This window comes from Sturnus vulgaris, chromosome 3 (genome assembly GCF_052056855.1).
Source record: "Sturnus vulgaris isolate bStuVul1 chromosome 3, bStuVul1.hap1, whole genome shotgun sequence".
Classification (NCBI taxonomy): domain Eukaryota; kingdom Metazoa; phylum Chordata; class Aves; order Passeriformes; family Sturnidae; genus Sturnus; species Sturnus vulgaris.
The window spans coordinates 6,458,958-6,482,849 of record NC_142245.1 but is presented as its reverse complement, the minus strand read 5'-3'; the positions used below and the strand labels follow the sequence as shown (position 1 = coordinate 6,482,849).

Here is a 23,892-nt window from a genome sequence, read left to right as displayed (position 1 = left end):
ATTTGGGGAAGGCCTTGGCTGGGAATGGTGCTTTTCCTTGGTTTTAGAACTCCTTTGCTTGTGGTGGATCTTATTTCCAGACAATGGAAATAATTCCTGGTTTAAACACTTTATGTTCCTCTCCTCCCTGTGTATCCCCCCTGGATGAACTTGGAGCAGGGCTCAGTCCGTGTTGGTTCTGGGCAGAGCAGATCCCTAATTTGTCATCAAACACGTGGAATTACTCCATAAAAAGCAGCCAGAGGTTGAAGGAATACTCAGCCAGAGCCAAAGGTTTGGATTCTGATTATTGTAATTCCAAATTTAACCCTGTTCTGTGGGATTTGTGCTGATTTCTCTGTTTTTTTTCCCCAAATCCTCAAGGATTTTGCAAAGGATCAAATGGAGGGAGGAGGACAACCAGGAGTGATTAAAAAGAGAGCAATAGCAGGAAAAGGAGACAAACCTACTTCTTATAAAGAATAATTTTATTGTGTATTAACTGAGGTTTTCCAATTGCTTGAGGTGTCCTGAAGGAGGCAGAATTCCAGCCCTCATCCCCTTTTTTTTAAGCTGTTCACAAGCTGCTCTAATTTAATAAAACCAGTTTAATTAATTTGGTTTACCACACCTAGTCCACCTAAAGCACCTTCTTTATGTGAATTCGATGAGCCCATAAACATATGGGAAATCAGAGGAGCCACGAGGTTTTGTGGGGGGATCCTGGAGCTTCCTTCCCCTGGGAAGTGGGTGCAGCTCAGGGAAGGAACTCCCAAACTGTGGAAACTGGGGAGTATGAAGTGCTCATTTCCCAGAGGGAATGAAACTGGGCTTTCATGGAATCCTGGAGTGGTTTGGGTTGGAAAGGACATTAAAGACCACGGGCAGGGACACCTTCCTGAAAGCCCAGTGTTCAACCTTGCCTTGGACACTTCCAGGGATGGGGAATGAGATTCCCCACGACTTTTCCAAGGACAGATATTTTTGGTGGTTTGTTTTTTTTTTTTACTTCCTCAAGCCTCTATCCCAGCGCCAGAATGAGCCTCCCCGGTTTAGCTCAGTTGGGCAAGAGAGCCGAAAATCCAAAATGCTGGATTTTGAGGTGGAAAGCTGAGAAACCTGGAGGTGCCCTAAATCCTCTTGCTGTCCCGGTGGATCCATGGGGGTTTATCCCACATTCCCAAGGTGATGCTGCCCGGTGGCTGGAAGCTGAGGCTTCATCTCACCCCAAGAATAAGCAAAACGAGCACCACGAAACCGAGCATCTCCCTGCCAGGACTTGGGGATGCTCCCGGTTTCCGCCGGATGCGGGAGAAGCGCCATTCCCGGCTTTTTTTTGGCGAGGGAGGCGAGCGGCTGGGAAGGGCGGGGGTGGGCGAGGGAGGCTCTTGGCGAGGAGCTCTGGGGCTTCCTGTTTCCTCCGGCGGCTCGAGCAGAATTTGAAAGCAGCGGCTGCCGTGAGCTGGACCAATGATCGGGGTACAGCGCGCCCGCGCCCGTTAAGGGATGCCCGGGGCTGCGCTTCCCGGCTCCACGTGGGAAAAACCGGGAACCGCCGCCCGCGGAACCGGGAACCGACAGGTGAGGAGCTGATCCCGTCGCCTGCTAACGGGAACTGCGGGGCAAAAAAAAAAAAAAAAAAAAAAAAAGCAAAAAACCTCCATGGGACCAGCGGGAGCGCTTGGGATTTGCGCGCTGGAGCTGGGAGGAATTTAGGGATGCTCCTGGAGGCGCAGGGAGGGAAGCGGCGCTGCTCGGGCACGGAGAAGGGAGAGGTGGGATGTGGAGGGTGGGATGTGGAGGGTGGGATGTGGAGGTTCTCCCCGCTCCTGCACCCCGGGTAACTCCATTCCCCATCCCGGGAAGTGTCCCAGGCCAGGTTGGACGGGGCTTGGAGCAGCCTGGGCGAGGTTCCCATGGAACGGGATGGGCTTTATGGAGCATTCCCACCTCAGGCATTCCCTGGTTCCATGATTATGGCACAGCTCTGCTGGCGTCATGCCTGCCCCCACAGTGCTTAGTCACGTTTTTGGGGTATTTTGTGCCTCTCGTTCTGTGCTCTCCTTTGGAATTCGGGCTGGCAAAGCGAGTTCCTCTCCTGCCTCTCCCTCTCTCCCACCGCTTTCCATCCAGTACATCCCAAACTGCGTTTCCCTGGGCGCTGCTGTGTGTCCCAAGGGCTGTCCCGGCGCTCCCTCCTTTTCCTGCCCTGGCTCAGCTTTTTCCTTCGGGATCATCCCTCGGCAGCACATTCCCTCTCCGGGAGGGAATTATCCTCATGATCCCTCTTTAGCCGCGGCTGAGGCAGAGCGCGGCTTCTCCAGCTCACCCCATCCCATCCCATCCCATCCCATGGATGCGCTTCCCGGTGCATCATTCCCGGGAAGGTGCCTATTCCAGCCCGGCCCCATCGCCGCCTTCCCCACCGAGTTCTCTTTGGTTTTTGTTTTATTTTTTGGGGTTGTTTTTTTGTTGGTTTTTTTTTTTTTTTTTTGGCTGGGGCTCTCAACTTTTCGGCAACAGTGACCTCTGTCGGCATCGCCACCGTGGCCACCGGCGTGGCTCCGCTGCCAGCCGGCTGCATCCATCGCCATCCCCACCTGTGGCACGAACGGGATGCGTTTTTTTGGGATGGATCCCGCTGTTCCAGCTGTGCGGGATCCCACGGGCGAAGCCCCGGGAAGCGGCGGTGCCGGGATGCGGCTCCGGTGACCCAAAGGTGTCCCCAGGACAACCCCGGAGCCGGGAACGAGACAATTCCGGGTTTATTGGGCGACCAAACCTCCGTGACTCATGGCAGCAGTGACTAATCCCGGGAATGTTGGGCTCTCTTATAAATAACAATAAAAAATCCAGGTGAGCTTATGGGAAAGAAGGAGTGAGTGGGGGCTGCCGGGTGGGTTTGGGCATCACCTCAGCTCCTCCATCCATGCCCGAGCCCACTCAGAGAGGCTTTCCCTGCGGGAAAACGCCTTCCAGCACCTCTGGAGCGGCCCTTTGGAGCGGGGATCAGCAGCTGCAGGTGGCGGCGAATTTTTGGGAGGGCTGTGGGGCCGTGGCGGCGGCCGGGGAGTGACTCAGAGGCTCTTTGGGGCTCTGTGGTTTTGCTTTCATGGTTTTGCTGTGACTTAGCAACTTGTTTGTTCGCTCTGCGGGAAGGCAGGTGCCGGCATGCCCGGCAAAGCAGCCGGATCCCGCGGGATTCCGGCCATCCCAAGGGATCCCAAATCCCTTGGGGTGCCGAACCCCACAGGTGATGCAGGCAGTGGTGTGACACGGCCCTTTGGGATCTGCCGTCCTGCAGCAGCTCCAGCCCACTGGGAATATCCAGCAGGAGCAGATTCCACTCCTTCTAGAAGGAAAATGGGATTTTGGACGAGGATTCTTTGGTGTCCCCTAAAGCTCCCAGCCGCTTTGGGGGTTTCTGGAGAGTTGGATTTGGGAGCTGGGCCAGCAACCTGGCGTTTTCCAGGGAGATGCTAATCACTGCCAGCACGTTTTCCTGTTTTGTTGCAATTTTGGAGGGGGGAAAAAGGTGGAAAGGGAGCAGGCTGAGTGTTTCCCCACCACAGTGGAAAATACTCCCAGTCCTTGTGCTCCTCCTTCCCATAGGATGCTCGTGGTGTGGTTTCTTCCAGTAAGGGCATTTCCTACAAGCTGGGAGGAGCTCCAGGGATGTCTGTGGGAAGCACTGGACAAAGAGGAGCATCCAGCTCCTTGGTTTTTTGGTTTTTTGGGGGGAAAATATCCAAGCATTTGGTGCCGCTGTAGCCAGTGTGGTGCTCCAGAATCCCACAACTCCTGGGTTCGTTTGGAGGTTTGTGATCCCTGGAGTCTCAGCCAAGGGAGCTGGGTGGGAAATGAGTGAAAGCCACAGATAAGAACAAAAAGGGGATGGTTTGGGGTGGTTTTCCTCCCTCAGCTGAGCCAGGGCATCGCTCAGCCCCTGGCAGCTCCCTCGGGCACTGCCGGGATTTTCCTTGCGCTGCAGTGACGGTGCTGGAAGGGTTAAAGCCACCAGCGGGTCCTGAAGACCGGGATTGAGATCGGAATGTTCATGGCATGGCCATGGGACATTCTGTGCCAAGCCCCTCTGCACCCGAGCTGCCTCCCTGGTGTTCCTAAATCCACGTTCGATGAGCGTGGATTTGGAAAAAGCTGATTAAAGGTTCCCCGAGCTCCCCCTTTCCCTCCGTGTCACCTCCCCGGGGCTCCCCCTTCCCTCCGTGTCACCTCCCCGGGGCTCCCCCTTCCCTCCGTGTCACCTCCCCGGGCTGCTCGTGTCTCTGAGTCATCTCCAAACTCCCGCTGGATCCAGGAGCACGGCCCTGCCCTAAGCTGCGCTGTTTTCCCGAAACCCAGGAGCTCCAAAAGGACAGAAATGGAGTGGGGAAAACCCCGAGTGGGGACAGCAGCAAGGGGACAGCCACCCTCGTGCTGCAGGAGAGAGGAAAAAGGTCCCTTAGAAGGGAGGGAAAGGGATTGGAGTGGGGTGAGCATCTCCAGGGCTGTTCCCTGGGGAATGGGGTTGGTTTCCATCCCTCACTTGCAGCCAGAGCCTTTCCCAGGGGATTTGCTGAGAGGTCATGGCTTCTTTTGGGTGGGAATGGGGGGGAAAATGGGGATTTCCAGGCTGGAAGAGTGTCCAGGTGCCAGGGAGCTTAGGGATGCATTCCCTGGATGAAAGAGCCTCCTGCTCCCACTCTGGAATATCTCATCCCCTTCCCAGCCCCTTCAGCCAGTGATCCCCATGGATTTGGCTCCAGGCCCTGGGAAACGAGACCTTTCCCAGCACAGGCTCTTTCTGGCGAGAAAAAAACTCCCTGATCCTTTCCCGATGGGGGAAGTGGGAGAGCCCTTGGGCCATGGGAAAATCTCCCTCCCCACGTCCTGGTGGGAGGGACAGAGCCATAAAAACCCTCAGCACATCCCACTTGGGATGGGAGCTGCGGCCAGGAGAGGAGAGGCCAGGTAGGATTTGGGATGGATTTGGTCTGGTCTGGGATCCGTGGAGGGATCCCCATGGCAGGGGATCCACGGGTGGCTTCGGAAATTGGTGCGTGGGGAATTTGCTGCCGGGAATTTGCACCCGTGCCTGGGAAATGAGACTGAAATTAATAGAATTCCTACGGTTTTCCCTGGCTGATGGATTTTTATCTGTCCCTTACTCTGCCTGGGCAATTCCTGCAGCCCAGGGAAGGATGCTGGAGCCAAAGTTTCTCCTGTCATCCCAGCATCCCCCCCGTCATTCCCATTAATCCTCAATACCAAAGCATTCGTGACGTTCCAGCAGAAACTGTGCTGGATGGGGCTGGGGTTTCCCAGGGAAGCTGATCCTGACCCCTTGCCATTAAATGACTGGAGAAATGTGGGAAGCACAGGGGTGAATCCCTGTTGTCTGGGATCCAAAGGGCACAAACCCATGAGTCATTCCCACCCTGTGGCCCAAAACCTGAGAGCAAAGGGGCAGCAATCCCACTCTTCTGCTTCCAGCATTCCCAGTGCTGCTTCCTCCATAGGTGAATCCCTGTCTCTGGAGCAGAAGAAGCAGAGGAGTTTTTTCAATCAACAAAAATCTAAAAAAACCCTTTTTTCCCCCCAGAGAATCACCAGGAGCATGGCTACCCCTCTGGAATAAGGACTGGAAAGGGGGATCTTGTCCCTTTCCCCGTTATTTCAGTCCCCACTTAATGGTGCAGTCAGCACTTTGGGATTTTTCCACCCATTCCCGTGAAAACATACCCAGTCCTGGACGTTGCCTCTCCCTGTCTCTGGAGGATGTGGGGAAGGAGCCGTGGATCCGGTGAGTGCCTCCGTGGGATGGATAAAATGGATAAAAATTGGGAAGGGTGGAGTGGCTTCGGGACGAGTTACTTGGGGTGCAGAGCGCCAAGCTGAGCTCAGGAATTTGGGGTGCCTGAGCCGTGTCCCGCTGCCACCAGCACTTCCAGCAGCACCAGTTTGTCTCCTCGGCTGGAAAGTGGGGTTTGGGGAGCTCCAGTTCCTGGAACTGCAGTTTTATGTCGTGGGGGGGAAGGGTTGGGTCACTGGGTGGCGGAGGAGGAAGGGAAAACCCCACGGAGCAGCGCCGGGAGGCTCCGGCCAAAAATGAGTCAGCGGTGACTGGGTGGCTGCTGGGACTGGTTTTACTGGTGAGGCCGGGCTTACTGGGGCTGCTGGTACTGGTTCTAGTTGAACTGGTCGTACTGGTGTTGATACTGGTGGTACTGCTGGTACTGGTGGTGCTGGTAGTGGTGGTACTGTTGGTAATGGTGCTGGTACTGGTGATACTGGTGTTGATACTGGTGTTGATACTGGTGTTACTGGTGGTTCTAGTGCTGATACTGGCATTACTGTGCAGGTACTGGTGGTTCTGGTGATACTGGTGCTGGTACTGGTGATACTGGTCTTACTGGTGGTGCTGATGTTATACTGGTATTATTGGTGCTGATATTAGTGGTACTGGTGCTGGTACTGGTATTACTGGTGCTGGTACTGGTGCTGGTACTGGTATTACTGGTGCTGGTACTGGTATTACTGGTGCTGCATTGCGGGGCTGCAGCCTCTCCCAGCTGCTGCTCTCCCTCTCCCAGTGCCCCCTCCCAGCTGCTCTTTTCTCCTGCCGGGAATTCCCAGGAATCCCAGGCAGGATTTTGCCAGGCCCATCCCAGCACCCGGGTCCCTCTGGATCCCATTCCTGTGATTCCAAGGACACCCGGGCCCTGTTTTAGGGAGTTGGGGCTTTTCTGGATGTTTGGGATTTATTTTCTTTTGGAAATATTTGCCAAATATTTGAGACATGAAGGTGACCCTTCCCAGCTTTTCTGAGCTCTTCCACACTTTTCCATGGCATTAGAATCAGGGAGGGGAATTTAAGTCAGGAAAGGTAATTAAAATCCAGCGGGGCAATTAATTAAAATCCAGCAGCCCCCACCATACCCCTCTTTTTAAATTTAAATAAATCTTATATTTGTATATTAATATGCAAATACATTCATGTCAATATATTTATATGTAAATGTATTATATATATAAAAATACATTTATCTATTACATACAAAGCCATTTCTTTATATTTAAATAAAATTATTAAATACATTCACATGTGTAAACTGTTTGTATGTTTATCGATTAATACGTCAAAATATTTTTTTGTGAAATAGAATTGAATAATAGAAATATATATTTATTAAATTAGATTTAATAGCAGAGTGTGATAGAATGGATATAATTAATGTAATGTGATAAATATAGTGAAAATAATATAATTCCTATAATAGTAAGGATGTCCTTAGTGGTATTAATTAAACCAGGTGTGGGGTTAATTTTTAAAAAAAAAAAAAAGGGGGTGAAAAAAAGGATTAATTTTACAATGGGAAAGGATTGGGAATAAATGGAAGCACACACAGGTTTAGTGGCTACTGCTGAGAGAATCATGGCAGGTGGGTTTTGTGGTGTTGAATTTTCCAGATTAATTCCTAGAGGCAAATCCCAGTCTCTGGGAAAGGCCTGTCTGATTTTCCAGCTGGGTTTCTTGATACTGAATTTTTTTCAGCTTAATTCTCAAAGGGAAATTCCCAACCCCTGTGGAAATCCTGTACGATTTTCCAGGTGGGACACTTTTAATCCCACTATTACCATTGTCCTGGGATAAAACCCATTCCCCTTCAGGTCAGAGCGATCCCCCTCACTGAAAAATTATGATGGAACAAAATCAGATCAGCCACAAATTCCCTTTTCCCCCCTCCCCGTTTTTCCATCCAGCTGCCCAAGGGATGCTCAGGGGGGCAGCCCAGAAGTGCTGGAAATTGGAGTGACAGAATATCCCGAGTTGGAAGGGACACGAGGATTGTCAAAACCCAATTCCTGGCGCTGACCTCCCCAAAAAAATCCTGTGGTGAATGGAGTGGGGGAAGCCTGAGGATTTTGGGGACTCTCAGTGTTCTTCTCTCCGGTTTGCCTCGGATTTTCCTTCTCGGCACCCCTCAAATATTCCCTGGCACAGGGAAGGGGATGAGCCAAACCCCAAATTTATAATTAATCCCCTCCTTTCGCCCACTTTGGCTCAGCTTTGAGATGGATGACGTGGAGGAGGAGATGGAGGTGGAGGGTGGGGGGGGGAGCCTTTGACTCGAACAGCAGCGAGATGAAAATAGCGAAGTGGAAATTCAGCCCAGCTCGAGGTTTGCCATGAAATCGTTCGAAATTCAAAAGATTTTGTGCCTTGCCGGGGCTGTCCCAGCCCTGCTCCATCCTCTGCCCGGCGTGTGGGTGTCTTGGGAAAGGGAGCAGCATCCCGGGAGGGTTTGGAGGGTGCTCTTGGTCATCGCTTCTCGGCACTAAAATAGAGGAAGAATAAGTTTCAAACGAAGCGTGTTTTGTTTTGTCACAGGAAGTGGAGAGAGCTTCGGGAGAGCCCTGAAACATTGACTTGAAATTCTCTATTTTAGCCTTTTCCTGGCCAAACCAACGGCGTGGATTGGCGCCCGGTGCAAATCCAGGGGGATCGGGACGGGGGGGAGCAGGGCAGTGGGGTCCCCCCCCTTTTCCAATTCTCCCGAGGGAGGAAGTTTGGGGCTGAAGGGGTTTGGGGGGGACGGCAGCGTTTCCTGAGGGAGCTGCCGGCTGTCATTCCCTGCTCCGGAGAGCCTGAAATTGTGGTGTCCAAGGGCTGGGGGGTGGGTGGCCCTGGGATGCCCCTGCTCCGGGAATCCGTTGGAGATTTTTTTCCGGGAGCCTTCGGGCTCGGGCTCCGCCGGCAGCGGCAGCCTCAGGAAAAGGAGCCGGGTTTCACAATGGCTCGGTCCTGCCCCAGCCCTGCAGCCCCCGCCGAGCAGCCTCCTGCCCTGAAAAACCCCAAAATTGGTTGTCCCAAATTGCCTCCCCTGGCCGGCACCAGCAGGAGAAACCTCGCGCTGCTCCGGCGTCACCGAGCCCAGCCCTGCCGGGGTGACAGCACCGAGCCCTCCCTCTCAGCCCAAACCCCCCCCCCCAAAAAAAAAAAAATCCCTTGGGATTAACCCCTCTGCTCCCCCAGAGCTGCTGCTGCTGCTGCTGGCCAGGATGGCCCCCCCACACCCAGCAGTGCCGTGGCGCCGCTGGAATTCCCAGGGAATCTCCCCCATTCCCGCTGCCCCCCCCCCCCCGTATTAATTTGGGTTGTTTTTTTTTTTTTTGGTTTCGCTATTAATGCCGAAGGGCTGCGAGGTCGGCGGCGTTGGCTTTCGGTGGTAATTCACAGCCCCACTGATTTAATCCACGCTCTGCTGCCAAAATCAGGGCTCACCCGGGGTGCTCGGTGCCCACGGGTGGGGAAACGCCGGGAAATGCGTTTTGGGGATCGGGAAAAACCCAGCGGGTCACGCAGGACTGAGTTTGGCTTCTGCTGCCAGGGAGAGAAGGGATGAATCCCTATTAAACCCGGCGTGCCCCAGGGGGTGGGCGGGGGCTGCTTTGGTGTCAGCCAGCAGTGCCCTGGGGCTGGTCCCTGCCTTGGGGACAGGGATTTGGGCAGGGGCTGTTTTTGGGGTGCAATCTGCCCTTTTTCTCGTTGTGCTGTGGTTCCTCCTGTGCTTCTCTGCCCTCGCCGCTGTACCCTCGCGAAAAGGTTGCAAGCAGTTTTGGGAACACGTTGTCTGCCTGAAACATGACAGAATCGGCCACAAATTGCAGATGAGACTGATAACAAAAGCTAACAACAGAAAATAGATAGAAAAACAACACGGTGGAGGCTGAGAGACCACTGAAGGGCTTTTTTGTGTGTTTTTTTTAACCAGTTCTCTCACGATGGAAGTGAAAACACATAAAAAGAGAAATATCTTTTGTTCTCCCACTCAAATTAAGATGCTGCAGCACCAAACCAGGGTTGAACCCCGTGGCTGGAGCTGCTGCCCAGCCCAGGGACTCATAAATCAGCATTTTGGCACCGACGAGGGTGGCTGGATGTGTTTCTGGGGGGGGTTTACGGTATTTTTTTAACCTTAAAACATGTGCCCTGCAGCACATGGGTAACTCAGCTCATTTTCTCAGCCCAGCCTGCTCTACCTGAACGTCTCTGCTCGAATAAATCAGGCTCCAGCTCAGAAATTAGGATGAGGTTTTTGTTTTCGTTCTACTTATTTCATCTTTGTTTTTATAAATAAATACAAATCACTCAAACTGAAACTCGATGGCTTTGGTGATAATCAAAGAGCAGCCCTGGGGAAATTTTTCTTCATTACCATGTTCTTTCACAGCCCACACTCGGGGTTTCGGGAGGAAAACTTCTTAACCTTTGCAGCAGCAGCACCCGACGCTTTTTGAAGTCCCGCCACGCTCAGACTCGGGGTTCACATCGCGGAGCTGCCTTGGCATCACCTTTATTTTAGGGCCACGTGGAGAGGAGAAATTCTCTCACCCCTCCCGGCCCTCTCTCCCCTCAGCTCACCCCTTTTCCCCTTTTTCATTCAAAGAAAAGAAATTATATATAAAGAAGACCCAAGAAAATGTTGGACTCCCCCCCCTTGAAGGGCTTGGAGTTTGTTGTTGTTTTTTCGGTTCTCTGGGGGAGCTCTGTTCTCTTACCAGCTTTGTACAACATGTTTTATTATTTGCAGCTCACTTCCTGTATGAGGTTACTTTGTTTATCATAAAACCCCTATTTTTAAACCCATTTCTGCCCGTAAGTTGTTCGAATGGTAATGGCAGGCGCTCGTGACCGTCCCCTGTGCCTCCAGATCACGGGGGGACCCCTGTGGCTCCAAGAGGGATTGGGTGACGGAATGTGGCCTTGAGGGCATCCCGTGGCTCTCCCCTCAAATCTCAGGGGGATTATTTGTGTGGAAATCACTGGGATTTCTGAAAATCCTGGCTTCTTCAGCGCCGGGTCACGCGCGGTGCGAGGATGCGGAGAGGCAGCTCACCGTCCTTCCAATCCTTAGGGAACGGCCACCCTGCCATCTCCCCAACTTTATTCCCACTAATTGCCAGCCAGGAGAACTGTGGGATTGTCAAAAAGCTGTTGGCTCGGCCCACTCTGCCCCTAATTGCAGCGAGATGAGGTGTGGGAGGCCAAGAATCGCCGGCTCCCCGTCTGTCCTCCCGGGAAAAGGGATGGAGGAGCCTGTCACAAACCCAGCCAGGAGAAATCCATCAAATCTGGGAAGAACAGGCCCTGTATCCCCACAAGGGCTCCCTGAACTCCACTGGACCAGCTTTTGTTGGAACAGCGGTGTCTCCATCAGGGGTAACCTCGTTGTCTGCCTCTCCTTGGCTTGCAGGGCTTAATTTTTCCAAATTCCACAGAAAAGGGGGTTTGGATGCTCAGCAACGGCAGCAGGACGGTCCCCTTGGTCCAGCCACCCCTGAGCTGGCCTTACACCCTACAAAAACCCCGCTAGAACACCTTTAACATCCCTTTATTGCTTTTAGGGACCCGCCTGGTATCCAACGCTTCCCATCTCCGTCTGCGCCGGGCGTGACCCCAGGAGAGGTCGAGCATCCAAGGAGGTGCCAGAAAAGGCAGAAAAGCCGCTGGAAAGAGTGAGCTTTGATGCAATATGAAAATCAAATGCAAAGCTCGGGGGCTATTTTTAGCTGGTTTGGGCTGCACAGGTGTTTGAAAGGTCAGCGGCGAGTCATTGGAAAAAAAAATAAATATATTTATTTCTGTGCGTGGGGAGAGCCTGGTGTGGCTCCCGTGGCTCTGGATGGCTGGAATCTCATCCTCAGCTCGGGTTGCTCGGCATTCCCGAGGCCGGCAGGGGTGTGGGACTGCAGGAATGTCCCAGTTTTGTGTGTCCCCAACAGCGTGAGCACGGGGCGGCCATGAGTGTCCAGCCCTGACGGACACAGGGAGCTGTGGCCTTTTCCCGTGAATAAAATCTGGGAGCTTGCTCCTTTTCAAGGAATAGTGGTGATTTGTCGTCCTTAAAACAGAATTGTGTGTGGGGTTTTTAGGAGCTCCTAGAATTGAAGGGCGCGGAAAGGGCCTGGCTGGTGGGGAGGAGCCACTGATGTGGCTTTGGTGGACCCGGGCCATGGCCAGCGTGGGCTGGGGCCAACCTCAGTTTGGTGGCCCCGTGACTACTCTGGGCTTGGCCATGACCACCTCTTGTCTTGGCCAGGAACACCCTGGACCTGGCCATGGCCAACCTGACCCGTGACCACCTTGGATTTGGCCATGGCCAGCGCGGGCTGTGGCCAAGCTGAGCCTGGCCAAGGCCAAGCTGGGCTGGGAACACCTTCAAGGTGGCCGTGACCCCCTTGGAGTTGGCCACGGCCAATCTGGCCCTGGCACGTGCCAAGGGCAGATCCCGACGGGAGCAGCGCTTCCCGTCCCACCGTCACGAAGTCCCTGGGTTCAGGCAGGTCACACCAGCTCCATCCATCCTAAGTCACAGCAGGGTCGTGTCCCAGGTGTGACAACTCACCTGGACACAGCCACGAGCTCCCAAATTCCAACGGGATCACCGGGAGAGCGGAGCCAGCAGCTGCCACGGGCTCCACCGGGCAATTAAACCTTTTTTTCTGGTGAGTTAAAGAAGCCCCCAAAATAGCACCTGAAACCAATAAACTTCCCTTTCAGGAACTTCTGTAATTTGAAACACACTCAAGAACAAAAAAAAAAAAAAAAAAAAAAAAATCCAGAATTTTTTTTAGGTTGTTTATCAAGTAGGACTTGGGGGGGTTGTTTTTAAATCCCTTTCAGGTGGTGACTGACTGCTGAGGAGTAAGTGGAGGGGTAGGAGGGACAAATGGGATGGAGGGCCAAGGCAGAAGGAAGGTGGGATGGGAATTTTTAGGAGCAGATTTAAAACTGTAAAATAAAAACTGCCATGTGAAATAAAAGAAGGGGAAAAAAATAGTGATAACAAAATCAAAATAGTAAATACATTAAATAATTAAAATAAGACACAAAGCATGAAATAAACCCCAAAACTTCTTCAATGCCAGTGAAAATCAGGTGGGGTTTTCAAGAAGTGCATGGAAGGTGCCCATCAGCTGGGCTTGAGCCTACTACCACATAAATGTGAGGAAGGGCAAAAAAATCCCAAGGAATTTCCAAGTATCTCCCAGCTGGAGCAGCTTTTTGGGGTTGGGAACACTCAAGGCAGCACGTGGCAAAGCAGATTCATTCCAGAGCTGCATTTTGGGTGGCCTGAAGCATCTTGGAGCTCCAAGGACACCAAAATGGAGAGGGGAACACCAGGCCTGGAGGGAGAACGGGTGACAAACGGGGAAAATTGGTGATAAAGCAACAAATCTCCTCTTCCCAGGAGAACCTTGATCCCCACAAAAGAACCAGCACTCGGGACAAATAGTTGAAAGTTTTTATTTATATAAAACTCATATTAAGAACATAAAAGATTCTTAAAAACAAAACCAAAAAAAAAAAAAAAAAAAACCCCAAAAAACAAGGCTCTTGCGATTATTTACAGCAGTATTGCACAAGTAAAGTGGCAATTACCCTGTCCAAAATTCATCAGTGCAAAACACAAGGAAGGCAGGGAAATTGCAGTCAAAAATGCTACATACGCTGGGTCCTGCGACACGATTTAGTGATTCACGTGATCCCATGGGATTTCTGCTCCAGGAAAACCTGGCTGGAGCAATCCCGGGGGGGGGGTGGAGGAGCCAAATTCCAAATTCCCACTGAATTTCACTAATGCTGAAGGTCTTTGATGTGCCTAAATCGCTCCTGGGAAGTGGGGACTTAGGCACTTGGAGGGAAAAAAAAAAAAAAAAAAAAAAAAAAAGAAGATTAAAATCTTGTTATCCACACCATGATGGATTTGGAAGGGGATCCAACACTTCTGGCAGGGAGGAAACCAAATCTTCACAGGAACTTAAATAAGCAGGAAATAAATATACAACATTTCTACAAGTTACAGCATTAAACAGTAGAGTGCATTAATTACACAGAAAAAAAAAAAAAAAGGACCTACAGTATTTACCAATTCAACTCTAAAAAAGTGTAGGAAAGAAGATTTTTTTTTTGTTGCTGTTTTTTAGTTGGTTTTTTTACGTATTTCTAAGCTGTACAAAACTTACAAAGGAGAGAAAGGAGAGGGAGTACATTGCACACAGATATTTGGCTCAGATGATGAAAATAATATGGTGCTCTACTCTAATAAATATTTGGGTATTTACAGTTTGGTGGGAAAGAGGAGAAGCAAGAATGGGATCAATCTGGTTTCCAAGGAAAACTCTTCATCCTTTTGGTGCAACACAGAGCACAGTCTAGGCTTAGACACGACCCAGAGCAGGCAGCCAACATGGCTGAAAGGAGCAGAAATCCCTATTTTATATCATTCTTCTGTTCTGAGGCTTTTTTTTTTTGGGGGGGGGGGGGGCTTTTCCCCACTAAACCTCACAGGAATCCTGCTTTTTGAGGGTCCCTTTTCCTATGATTTTTGGCTGGGGACTCCCCCTGTGGAGAAGGCCCTGGGAGACTTTGCCAATACCTTGAATTTTTTTATTTATTTATTTTTTCTCCCCCTTAAAATGAATCTGGGTTTTTGTCTCCATGGGAGGTCGGGGTAAAGTGCTCTTTGGTGATTCTTTGGTGTACTCCAAGGGACACACATTCCGGGATGCCAAAGGTTGGGAGATCCCAAAGCACCATTTCATCCACCAGCAACGATGGAACTCAACCAGGAGCAAAAATAAAAAAACAAAAAAAAACCTCACTGGGTTCCCCCCCACCTCTGCTGCCGAGTTTTATCCGTTTAATTTTAATTTTACCAGTGGAATTCCATGGGAAATCCCTGGTGGCAGCTACAGTAGGGCTGGCTGGGGCAGCACAGGCACGGGGAGCCAAAGCCAGAGGCAAATCCCAAGGGATGAGGAGCAGGATCTACCCTGGCCAAGCTCCCTCGTTCTCTGAACTGCTCACTCTCCACCAGTGCAAAGGTTCCCCCCACAAAGGGCTCCAAAATGCCCTTCCCAAAACATTCCCTGCTCCTGCAGCCGCTGCTCACCTTGCACTTCCAAGGAGGAAAGGGGAATAAAATTGGCAACCGAGGTTAAAACTCCTGCAGGAGCAGGAGGGGAGGCCCTGCTCCCACAGAGCCGTGCAGGGAGGTCCCACGGGGCTCTGCCCATCATTAATTAACACTAATTATCATCCATGGCACTCAGCAGCTTCTCCCTGTGGGAAGAACCGCTCCAAGGGAGGGCTTGGGATGGGGCTTTTCCTTCTTTCCTTTTCCTGTGGTCCCCGGAGCTTTTGGGGAGCACCTGCACCAGCCTGAGGGAAGGGGGACGTTTGTGCATAGATATGGGATGGCCAGAGCAGCCAATCCCAAAAACATCTGCTGGGAGACAACGAGGAACACCCACGGCTCCAGGGGGAAAGGCCCTGGGAGGACACAGAGCAGTCAGATCCCCTTGGAACGTCCTGGATGGATCCATGTCGGGCTGGCATCCTCTCATCTGCATCCAGGTGCTCATCCCTGTCCAAAACACGGAGAGGATCCCAGGAAAACACAATCTTGGAAACCTCTTGTGACAGCCCAGACTCACAGCAGGTCCTGCTGCCGTCGCCTCCGGCGTTCCAGGAGCTGCTCCCTGCCTCTGGAAGGGTTTTTATTGCTGGATTGCTCAGTCCCCCACATCTGATAGCAGACAATACAGAAGCGTTTTCACACGTTTTATAGAAAGAATTTCTTGTTTAAAAAAAAGGCAACCTGGTGGCTTGGGGTTTGGTTGGTTGTGATGGTTTGGACCCTGGAGTTCGACAGCAAAGTCTTGAAATTCAGAGTGGATAAAAAAAAAAATAGAGATATCAAAACCCAAAAAAATAATAATAATAATAAAAAAAAAATCAGTCAGCAGGAAAAAGGCTGATTTGCATGATGCAAATGAAGTTGGATTTGGGGTAGCATTAGGTATTTACAGGTAAAAGAAGTGCTGATTAAATCCCTCTGCCCTTTTTCCAGCCTTTTTGGGGGCAAAGGGAGAGGGGAGGAATCCGAGCCTCTGCAAGGCAAACTGGTGGCTCTGCCCATCAGCTGGCTCAGGTTTCCCTCTTGCCCGCTGTGGGGCTCATCCCACAGGATTCCAGGAACGATGACAAAACACAATTCCACATTTTCGCTGAGACTCTTCGGGGAGAAAAAAAAAAAAAAAAAAGAAAAAAAGAACAAGAATGAAAAGAGTGGAGGGAAAACACCGAGTAAACACCACTCTGAGGTGGGAATGGGATGTCCACCCTCATCCTGCCACGTGTCCTGGGGGAGAGGCAGGGTGGGAGTCCTCACATCCATCCATCCATCCATCCATCCACGTGTCCATCTGTCCTTCCTGGGCTTTCCCCAGTGAGGAAATTCAGTCCTGGTGGCTCCTCGGGATGCGCCTGGAGCTCACTGGAGCCTCCAGATGAGGCGGATGATGTAACGCAGCAGGCGCAGGATCACGACCTGGGGGTTTCCCACCTGGGGATCCAAGAAACCCTGGAAGAGAGGGAGGGGGAAAAAAAGAGAGAAAAGCCAAACAAAGTGGTGACTTTAATTCCCAGCATCACGAAGCCCCCTATGTTACAGGAACGCCTGGAAAATATTCCAGAGGCACAAAGTGAAGTGTTTAACACTTGGCAGCCGGCAGAGCTTGGGGCTCGTGGCAGCAGTCAAGGGATGCCCCGTCTTCCAGGAAAAGTCTGGGACCCACGAGAGCCTTGTTGGGACAAGGAGTGGCTGGATGGCGAAGTGCCCGATTTCCTGGTGTCCCTGTCCCAGGAGCAGGCCCGGGGGGAGGCCCCACCCCGGGGGAACGTGACAGGGACAGCGCCGGGACGGGACCCGTCAGACAGCCCCGACCTGCCCGGCGAGTGCGGCTCTGGCACGGCTGCAGTTCCCCGTTTCTAACCTCAGGCTGAAAGGGCAAACCCCAGAGCCAGGCGGGGCCGGCGGGGCACGGAGCCTTTCCACCTTCCCCTCTGGAGACAGCTCAGGAGCAGCCAGGACGCTTCCAGAATGAAAAGAGACCTTTCCGCCAAGCGCCTCAGGGATGGTCATTAAACAACGCCTTAAATCCTCTGACACCTCCCCGGTTTCGGGTGCAGGGAGTGAGAATTTGTCACATGCTGGCTGCACCAGGTACAGAGTGTTTTTTAGGGTCACGCATGACATCCCCTGCTCGTGTCACCTGAGCGGGCAGGACGCGTCCTCCACGTTCCACTCCTTGCCCCGCGCTGGAATTGCTGGAACAGCCTGCTGCAAACCTGGGGGATGCTCCCTCTACCTCACGCTGCTGCTGCCTGGGAAACGCCCCCAATCCCACTAAATTCACCCTCTTATCCACCCCAGGGCTGTAGGGAGCAGCGTGATGTGCCCAGAGATTTCCAGCACCAAAGGAGGCGGGATAACACTGGAAGGACATTCCTGCTCCTCGCTAAGTGCTCCAGATTTAAGGCACTGCTCCTGCGAGGCAGGGAGGAGATGGGATAAGGGTGAACCAGCACTGACCAGGCTCCCCAGGGAACGGTCACAGCCCCAAGGCTGCCAGAGTTCAAGGAATACGTGGTCAGGCACAATTCTGGGGCTGTGCAGGGCAGGAGGAGTTTGGACTTGGATGATCCTTGTGGGTCCCTTCCAGTTCAGGATATTCCATGGCACTCTGCATTTCTTCCAGCTCTTCTGGATCAGCCTGCTGCTACCAGGTGCCTCCAGCCTTCTGGACAGCCTGATCCCTGCCTTTCATTGGAAAGATGTCCTTTCATCCCAAAAAGCAGCCACTTTGCATCACAAGGGATCAGCCTGGATGGAGGAGGTCGGAGGATGCGCATTTTGGATTCTGGATTGGGGATTCCAGCTTATCACCATTTTGTTGCAGGTCAGGAATGCCAGGCCATTTAGGAAAAGTGGAGCAGGTGGAGATGGTGTGGAAAAAGCAGAATCACAGCAGCTTGACCCTGGTTTTGCAGGAAAACCAACCCTGGGAGCAGTGAGGAAGAGCTGCAGGAGCTGGCTGGGAGCTGAAGAGGATGGATAAGGATCCAGCATTCCATCACCAACACTGCTCCTGGCTCCTCTTCCCACAGTGGATGGAGCAGAATCCACAAGCAGGAACATGCAGCCGTCGGGAACACTTGGGAGACTCCGAGCTCCTCTTGCTTCACCCTCTGGGCTGGACTGCCTTGGGCTTGGGATTGGGCTTTTCTGTGGCATTGCTGCATCGGCTTGGGTTGCAACACCCCAAGGTGAGCGAGTTCATGGGCTTACAAAAACTCTTTCAAAAGAGTCTTTGCAAGAGAAAGAAGTTCTGGGACCCAGTCTCTTCTTTGCAGCGGCCGGGATTTGGGAGCTGGGCTGGGAATCCCACTGAATGCTTCCCTAAAAGGGACGGTGCTTCCCCCAAAACCCCCAAATTTTCCCTGCCTCTTCCTTTTTTAAAAGTTTCCTCGTCACCATCACGTCCAGGCCCAACCCAACACCTCTGCCCCAAAACCCTTGTGCAAACCTGGTGCCCTAAAGCTTCCAGCCCCGATTTCAAGGTTATTTTTAATTGGTTTAAAGGTTATTTTGAATTGATTTAAAGGTTATTTTTCATTGATTCGAGGCCGCCACCGCTGATTTGCCTGGTCCAGGCCCCCCCCCGCCCGCGCAGCCTTTTCTCCGTCTGAGTGAACGAAATGCTCACCGCAGAGAGAGTTTCCAGAAATGATTCAGCCTTTCCCTTTGAGAGAAGTGGAAAGTGAAGAGGGGAAAGTTACCCTGCGTGGACAATAGGAGGCATTGAACTCGTCCCCGATGCGCCGCAGCTCCTGCGCGATCCAGATTTCCGGCTGCACCTCCTCGGCTGGAGACTGGGATTGCCACCGGGAAGCTGGGGGGGATGAAACGGGAGAGTTGGGAACCAAAAACAAGAACGAGTTGTGTAGAGTTTACTACATAAAGCTCAGTGGCAACCCATCAACCCTTGCCATCTTATTCCTATTCTTTATTACTGTTGTACTTTAGCTCTCTTAAATCCCAGGGGTGCACATGGGGACTCACTGCATAAAATGAACTTTTATCCTCTGTTATTTCTCTGTTATCGGTACTACTATTTTATGTATTTATTGCAGGCTTTCTGTGTGAGCATCTCCAAGCTTTGGTCCCTCTTAAACAGGGATAAAAGCCAAGATGCCCCTCTCCAATTTCCTTCCCTTGCCAAACCTTCTCTTCCCTCTTTTTTTCCTTCAGCAGCAACTCCTTCCCTAACCTTAAAAACCCTGTGCCTGGATATTTTCATCCAATCCTCAAGTTTCTTCCCCAAATCATCCTCGAGTGCCCAACAAGGAAAACCAATGGGTTTGTCATAGGGAGGAGAAAGCCACAGATGGATTTGTGTGTGGAGAAACCACATTTCCAGCAAATCCAAGTGCTGGCTTGAAAGGGAAAAGAAAGAGTGAATGTATTTATTATACTGCAGGATACATAATTATTTACGTCTCCATCTTAAAAGGTTATTAAACATGTGATAAATCCTCGAAATAGCCAAGGAAAAAAAAGGAAACAAGACCATGTATGGTACCAGCACTGTCTTCCTTGAACTTCAGGATCCGAGCAGAAACTGCAGCCTTAAGGAATATTAAAAAAAAAAAAAAAAACCTAAAAAAACAAAAATAAAACAACCCCACACGACCAAAAAAAAAAAAATTACTGCACAAAACAAAGCAGTGTTTTGGCACGACAGCTTCGGAGGAATCACAAGGGAACAGGAATAGCTTCCAATCCTCCAAATATTCAAAGGATTAGTAGGGCAGTTTTAAAAAAAAAAAAAAAAAAAAAAAGAAATTAAATAAACGCCTGGCTCCAACCTGACTGGAAAATGCATCTCCGAGCCAAGGCAGCGCTGCTTGGCCGGAGGATGTGTTTTGTTTTCACGCTGTAGTAGCGCAGGAGCAGCGCCCGCCGCCCGCCCCGAGCGCTTCTCCCGCCGCCGCTGAATGAACCGGGCGCGGCTCTCCCTCCGCCCCGGCTGCTCCGGGCAGCCAAACCCCGTCCTGCCGGGGCGGAGCGACCTTCCCAAATCCCACCGCCGCCCTCAGCAGGGCCGGCCCAGCCAGGCAAACAAAAACACGCGGCGAGCCCGCGGCAGGAAAACCACGCGAGGGAGCCGCGCTGCTCCTGCTCCATCCTTTCCCCCTGTGCCGTCCTTCATCCCCCGCTCCATCCTTTCCCCCTGTGCCGTCCTTCATCCCCCTCTCCATCCTTTCCCCCTGTGCCGTCCTTCATCCCCCGCTCCATCCTTTCCCCCTGTGCCGTCCTTCATCCCCAGCTCCATCCTTTCCCCCTGTGCCGTCCTTCATCCCCCGCTCCATCCTTTCCCCCTCTGCCATCCTCCCTCCCGCCCCGGCATCGCGCCCACGGGGCTCCTCTCCGCCCCGGAGACGCTCGGGCTGGGCTCGGTGGCTGAGAGCGAAATCGGGCTGAGGTTTTCAGAAAGGACTTTCTGCGGCGCTGCTGAGCGGCGGCGGCGAAAGGGGACAGTCATAACTGGTCCCCAAACCTGTCACAGGCGCTTTCGGGGGCGGGGGGACACAGTCATAGCGCGAGCCAGCCAGGGTGACACGGATGCCCCGGGCACGGGGACGACCCGGGGCCACCGGCACCGCCGGGATGCTGCGTCTGGCTCCGGCCCGTGGGATGCTCCAGCGCGGAATTGTTGCTGTTCCGGCTGGGAAGGGCAAAGAAAGCGACCCCAAATTGCAGCTTCAGCTCCTGGGTTAGGTATCCAACTCCCCCCCCTCCCCCCCGAAAGGAAATGCTGGAGAACCGGGAGAAAACAGCAGCGATTCCAAAACAAGAGCTTCAGGACGTCACCAGCAGATTCCCAGCTCAAGGTTTTCCCCTCAAATCCAACTATTTGCACGTGGAGAATCTCCCTGGAGAGCAACAGGAGGTCTATGCTACTTCTCTCCTCGTGGGAATACACACCAGGATCAAACCAGCACTGGGAAAACCCATTTGCAGAGCACCTGCTCCAGCCACATTCCCAAAATCCGCATGCCAACAAGCACGTGCCTTCAGCCCGAAAATCCGACGGCAGGAAAGGAACCTCTTCCCACGGAGAGACCCGAAATACCACGCACAGAGTCACCCAACCCCTGCACAAAGGGTGAGTCTGTCGTGCCTGACTTACACTCCCAGCTGGGAATTCCCCATCCCTGACAATCTCTTCCCCTAAAGGCAGGATTAAGCCTCTTCCTCCAGCACAACCAAATCGACTCACCCCTCGCTCCTCTCCTTCCCGTACCCAAAAGCATCTTCCTGGATATGCCAGGCTGGCACTGCAACCCTTGTTCCCTTCCATCCCAGAGCATCCCCTCACTCCTTTTGCCTCGTTTCCCCCCAAAAAACAGCTTTGGAAGCAGCTGGATGCATGCCCTGAACTGTCAGAAAGGCAGCACAGCCCAAAGCATCACTTCCCAAAACCTCCACAGCAACAGCTCTTCCTTACACAACCCAGGGCATTCCCAAGGGCTGCCTCCACCTTTATTTGCCCTCACTGAAACCTTTGGGGAAGGTTTTGAAAATGCAGAGAGGGACTTTTGAGGCAGAGCACGAGATTGCCATGCTGGAGCAGCCTTGGAGCAATTCCCCAATGCCCATGGGAGAGGCCGGGAGCATCCTGCTCGCAGGAAACGCCTGTTTATTTTAACCAAAATAATAATTACTATTATTGCTTGTGCTTCCGAGAGAAACTCTCCACCTTGCAGCCTCTGCTCACAACAGATAAAATCAGTGGGTAAAAGCACAACAAAAATATCCCCTTTGCTTCCTTCCCAAGGGACTGACCCACTTCCATGTGGAAAACTTCACGGCACGCGTCCAGCTGGACACTGCCAAGGCACAGGGATTGAGGAGGAGGTGTGCGGGGCAAAGCCACGGATATTCCCCAAGGAGAGCTGCATGGGAAGCCACAGCCCGAGAGCTGCAGGCCTGGATGGGGATAAAACAGCTCTGTGGCTCCACGTTCCCAGCTTAATCCGTCTGGGAGTATCCAGGAGTCCCGGTTAAACAGCACTGAGGATTTTCCATTCGCTTATAGTTGTTTAGGATGATGCCCCTAGCAACACTCACAGAGCAAAAGCTCCAATGAAATAGCTGATGAGAGCACAGGAATTTGAAAAAAAAAAAAAAAAGAAAAAAAAAAAAAATCAGGGAAAACTTGAATTTCTTCCCGGAAAAAAAGAAACCGAAGCCTTAGATCTCCCGGCGAGGAATTCCGGGAGCATCCCTGCCCTGCCGTGCCAGGGCGAGGTTGTGAAACTTGAATTAAGCTGTAATTACTGCAGTAATGTCACAAAATCTTTCCTAAGGGCACGTTGCAGCCAGAACCACAGCCCGGAGCCAGGAGGGAGCGAAAACACCACCAAGCATAAAAGACGGTGTGTAGCTCCCAGAAAGCTTGGAGCTGGTGTTTGTTATCCCGCCGTGCCCTGGTGGAAGCTAAAAGGGTGGAAGTTCAAAGGTTTCCTCCCATCAGAGGGAATTCATCAGGAGAAGGGAATGCTGGAAGCGCAGGCAGCTCCCGCGGGCGGGTTTTCCCTGCTGGAGAGGCTTCACCTGGCAAAGCCACTGGTTAAAAAACACACCCCCGGCCGCCTCCGGGCCGCTTCCCAGCGGGATTTCGGGATGCATGACCCCAGCACCTCCGCCGATGGGAGAGCCGGCAGCGCCGCACGAGCCAGGAGCCACTTGCTTGGCAAAACACGCGAGGACGAGCGAGCCCCGAGTAGGAAGCTGGACTCAACAACTCTGTCCCCTCCTCCCCTGGCAGCGAGTGACCGAGCCCGGAAAAGAATAAACATCATAGTAATAAAAACCCCGGCGCTGGACGCGCGGGAGTTTCCCCGGCGCTGTGTTTGCTCGGCGGGCCCGGCCAGCTTCCACAAATCCCAGAGCGCCCGGGAGAGCCTCCAAGCGAGGGCTGCTCCCAAAATCCACGGGTGGGATGCGGGAGGTGCTGCTGCTGCCGCTGCAGGTGCCTGGCGTGGCTACCTGCGTTTTCCATCATTCCAAGGAAAGCCGAGGCAAGGAGCAGCAGCAGCAGCAGCACCAGCCCTGTGCTGGCACTGTGCGCTCACAGCTTTACTCCTTGGCACTCGCACCTGCACGCAAAACCTCACGAGAATTCCGTGTTTTCCAGGGTTCTGAGGAAAGCCCAGCCAGGTGAGGAGGGGAAAGCGAGGAAAGCCCAGCCAGGTGAAGGAGGGGAAGGCGAGGAAAGCCCAGCCAAGTGAAGAAGAAGGGTGGGAAAATCCTCTCCCGCACTTTCAACCTAACCACACCGCCTCACTTTCTCACACCCCCAGGAAAACCCGTGTTTTCCAGGGCTGTGAGGAAAGCCCCGCCAGGTGAGGAGGGACAGCGAGGGAAGCCGAGCCCGGCCGGTAGGAGGAGGAGGAGGAGGAGGAGGATGGGGAGCCGCGCCCCGGAGCTTACCCATGGCGCTGAGGCAGTGGCTGAGCGCCTGGCAGGGCGGGCTGGGGGTCTGCGTGGCCTTGTCGCAGCCCAGGGCGGGCGCGGGGCTGCGCTCGGCTTCGAACGAGAAGTACCCGCTGGAGGTGCGCGGCAGCAGCGGCGACCTCCGCACGAAGATGAAGAGCGGCGAGCGGGTGGCGAAGGGGCCGGGGCTGGCGGGCGGGCCCCGCGCCGCGGACACCGCGCCGGCCCCGGGCAGGGCGGCGGGAGCGCCGGGGCGCAGCTGCGCGCCCGGGCCCGGCCCCTCGGCCGCCGGCAGCCGCCCGCCCTCGCCGTCGCGTCGCGCCTTCACCTCGGGGGGCTGCTTGGCCATCGGGGCTGCCTGCGGGGAGCGGAGCGCGGTCAGCGGCCGAGCGCGCCGGGGCCGGCCCGGCCCTCGCCGCTGCCGCCGCCCCCCGCCCTCATTGTTCTGCCGAGCGCGCCCCCGCCCCGGCCCGCGCCCCCGCCCCGCGCCCCCGGCCCC

At 53.2% G+C, this 23,892-nt stretch overlaps 1 protein-coding gene and 1 long non-coding RNA gene across 6 annotated transcripts; one reads left to right on the top strand and one right to left on the bottom strand.

Moving 5' to 3' along the window:
• The first annotated feature begins 1,334 nt into the window (after nucleotides 1–1,334).
• LOC148224162 (uncharacterized) lies at nucleotides 1,335–18,873 on the top strand. 5 transcript variants are annotated; one of them, XR_015802101.1, is made up of 6 exons: nucleotides 1,335–1,560; nucleotides 5,582–5,782; nucleotides 11,389–11,499; nucleotides 17,590–17,790; nucleotides 17,882–18,157; nucleotides 18,517–18,873. It is a non-coding gene; the product is annotated as an uncharacterized LOC148224162 (long non-coding RNA). The 5 variants fall into 5 exon arrangements; XR_015802100.1 differs by having other exon boundaries at nucleotides 18,496–18,873; XR_015802099.1 differs by having other exon boundaries at nucleotides 1,337–1,560; nucleotides 17,882–18,873.
• On the bottom strand, nucleotides 13,689–23,836 carry BCL2L11 (BCL2 like 11). Its single transcript, XM_014895018.2, has 3 exons — nucleotides 23,391–23,836; nucleotides 18,671–18,783; nucleotides 13,689–16,412 (listed from the first exon to the last, which is right to left on the bottom strand). The coding sequence occupies exons 1-3, from the start codon at nucleotides 23,740–23,742 to the stop codon at nucleotides 16,323–16,325; spliced, it is 555 nt and encodes a 184-aa protein (XP_014750504.1). The 5' UTR covers nucleotides 23,743–23,836; the 3' UTR covers nucleotides 13,689–16,322.
• Nucleotides 23,837–23,892: the final 56 nt, after the last annotated feature.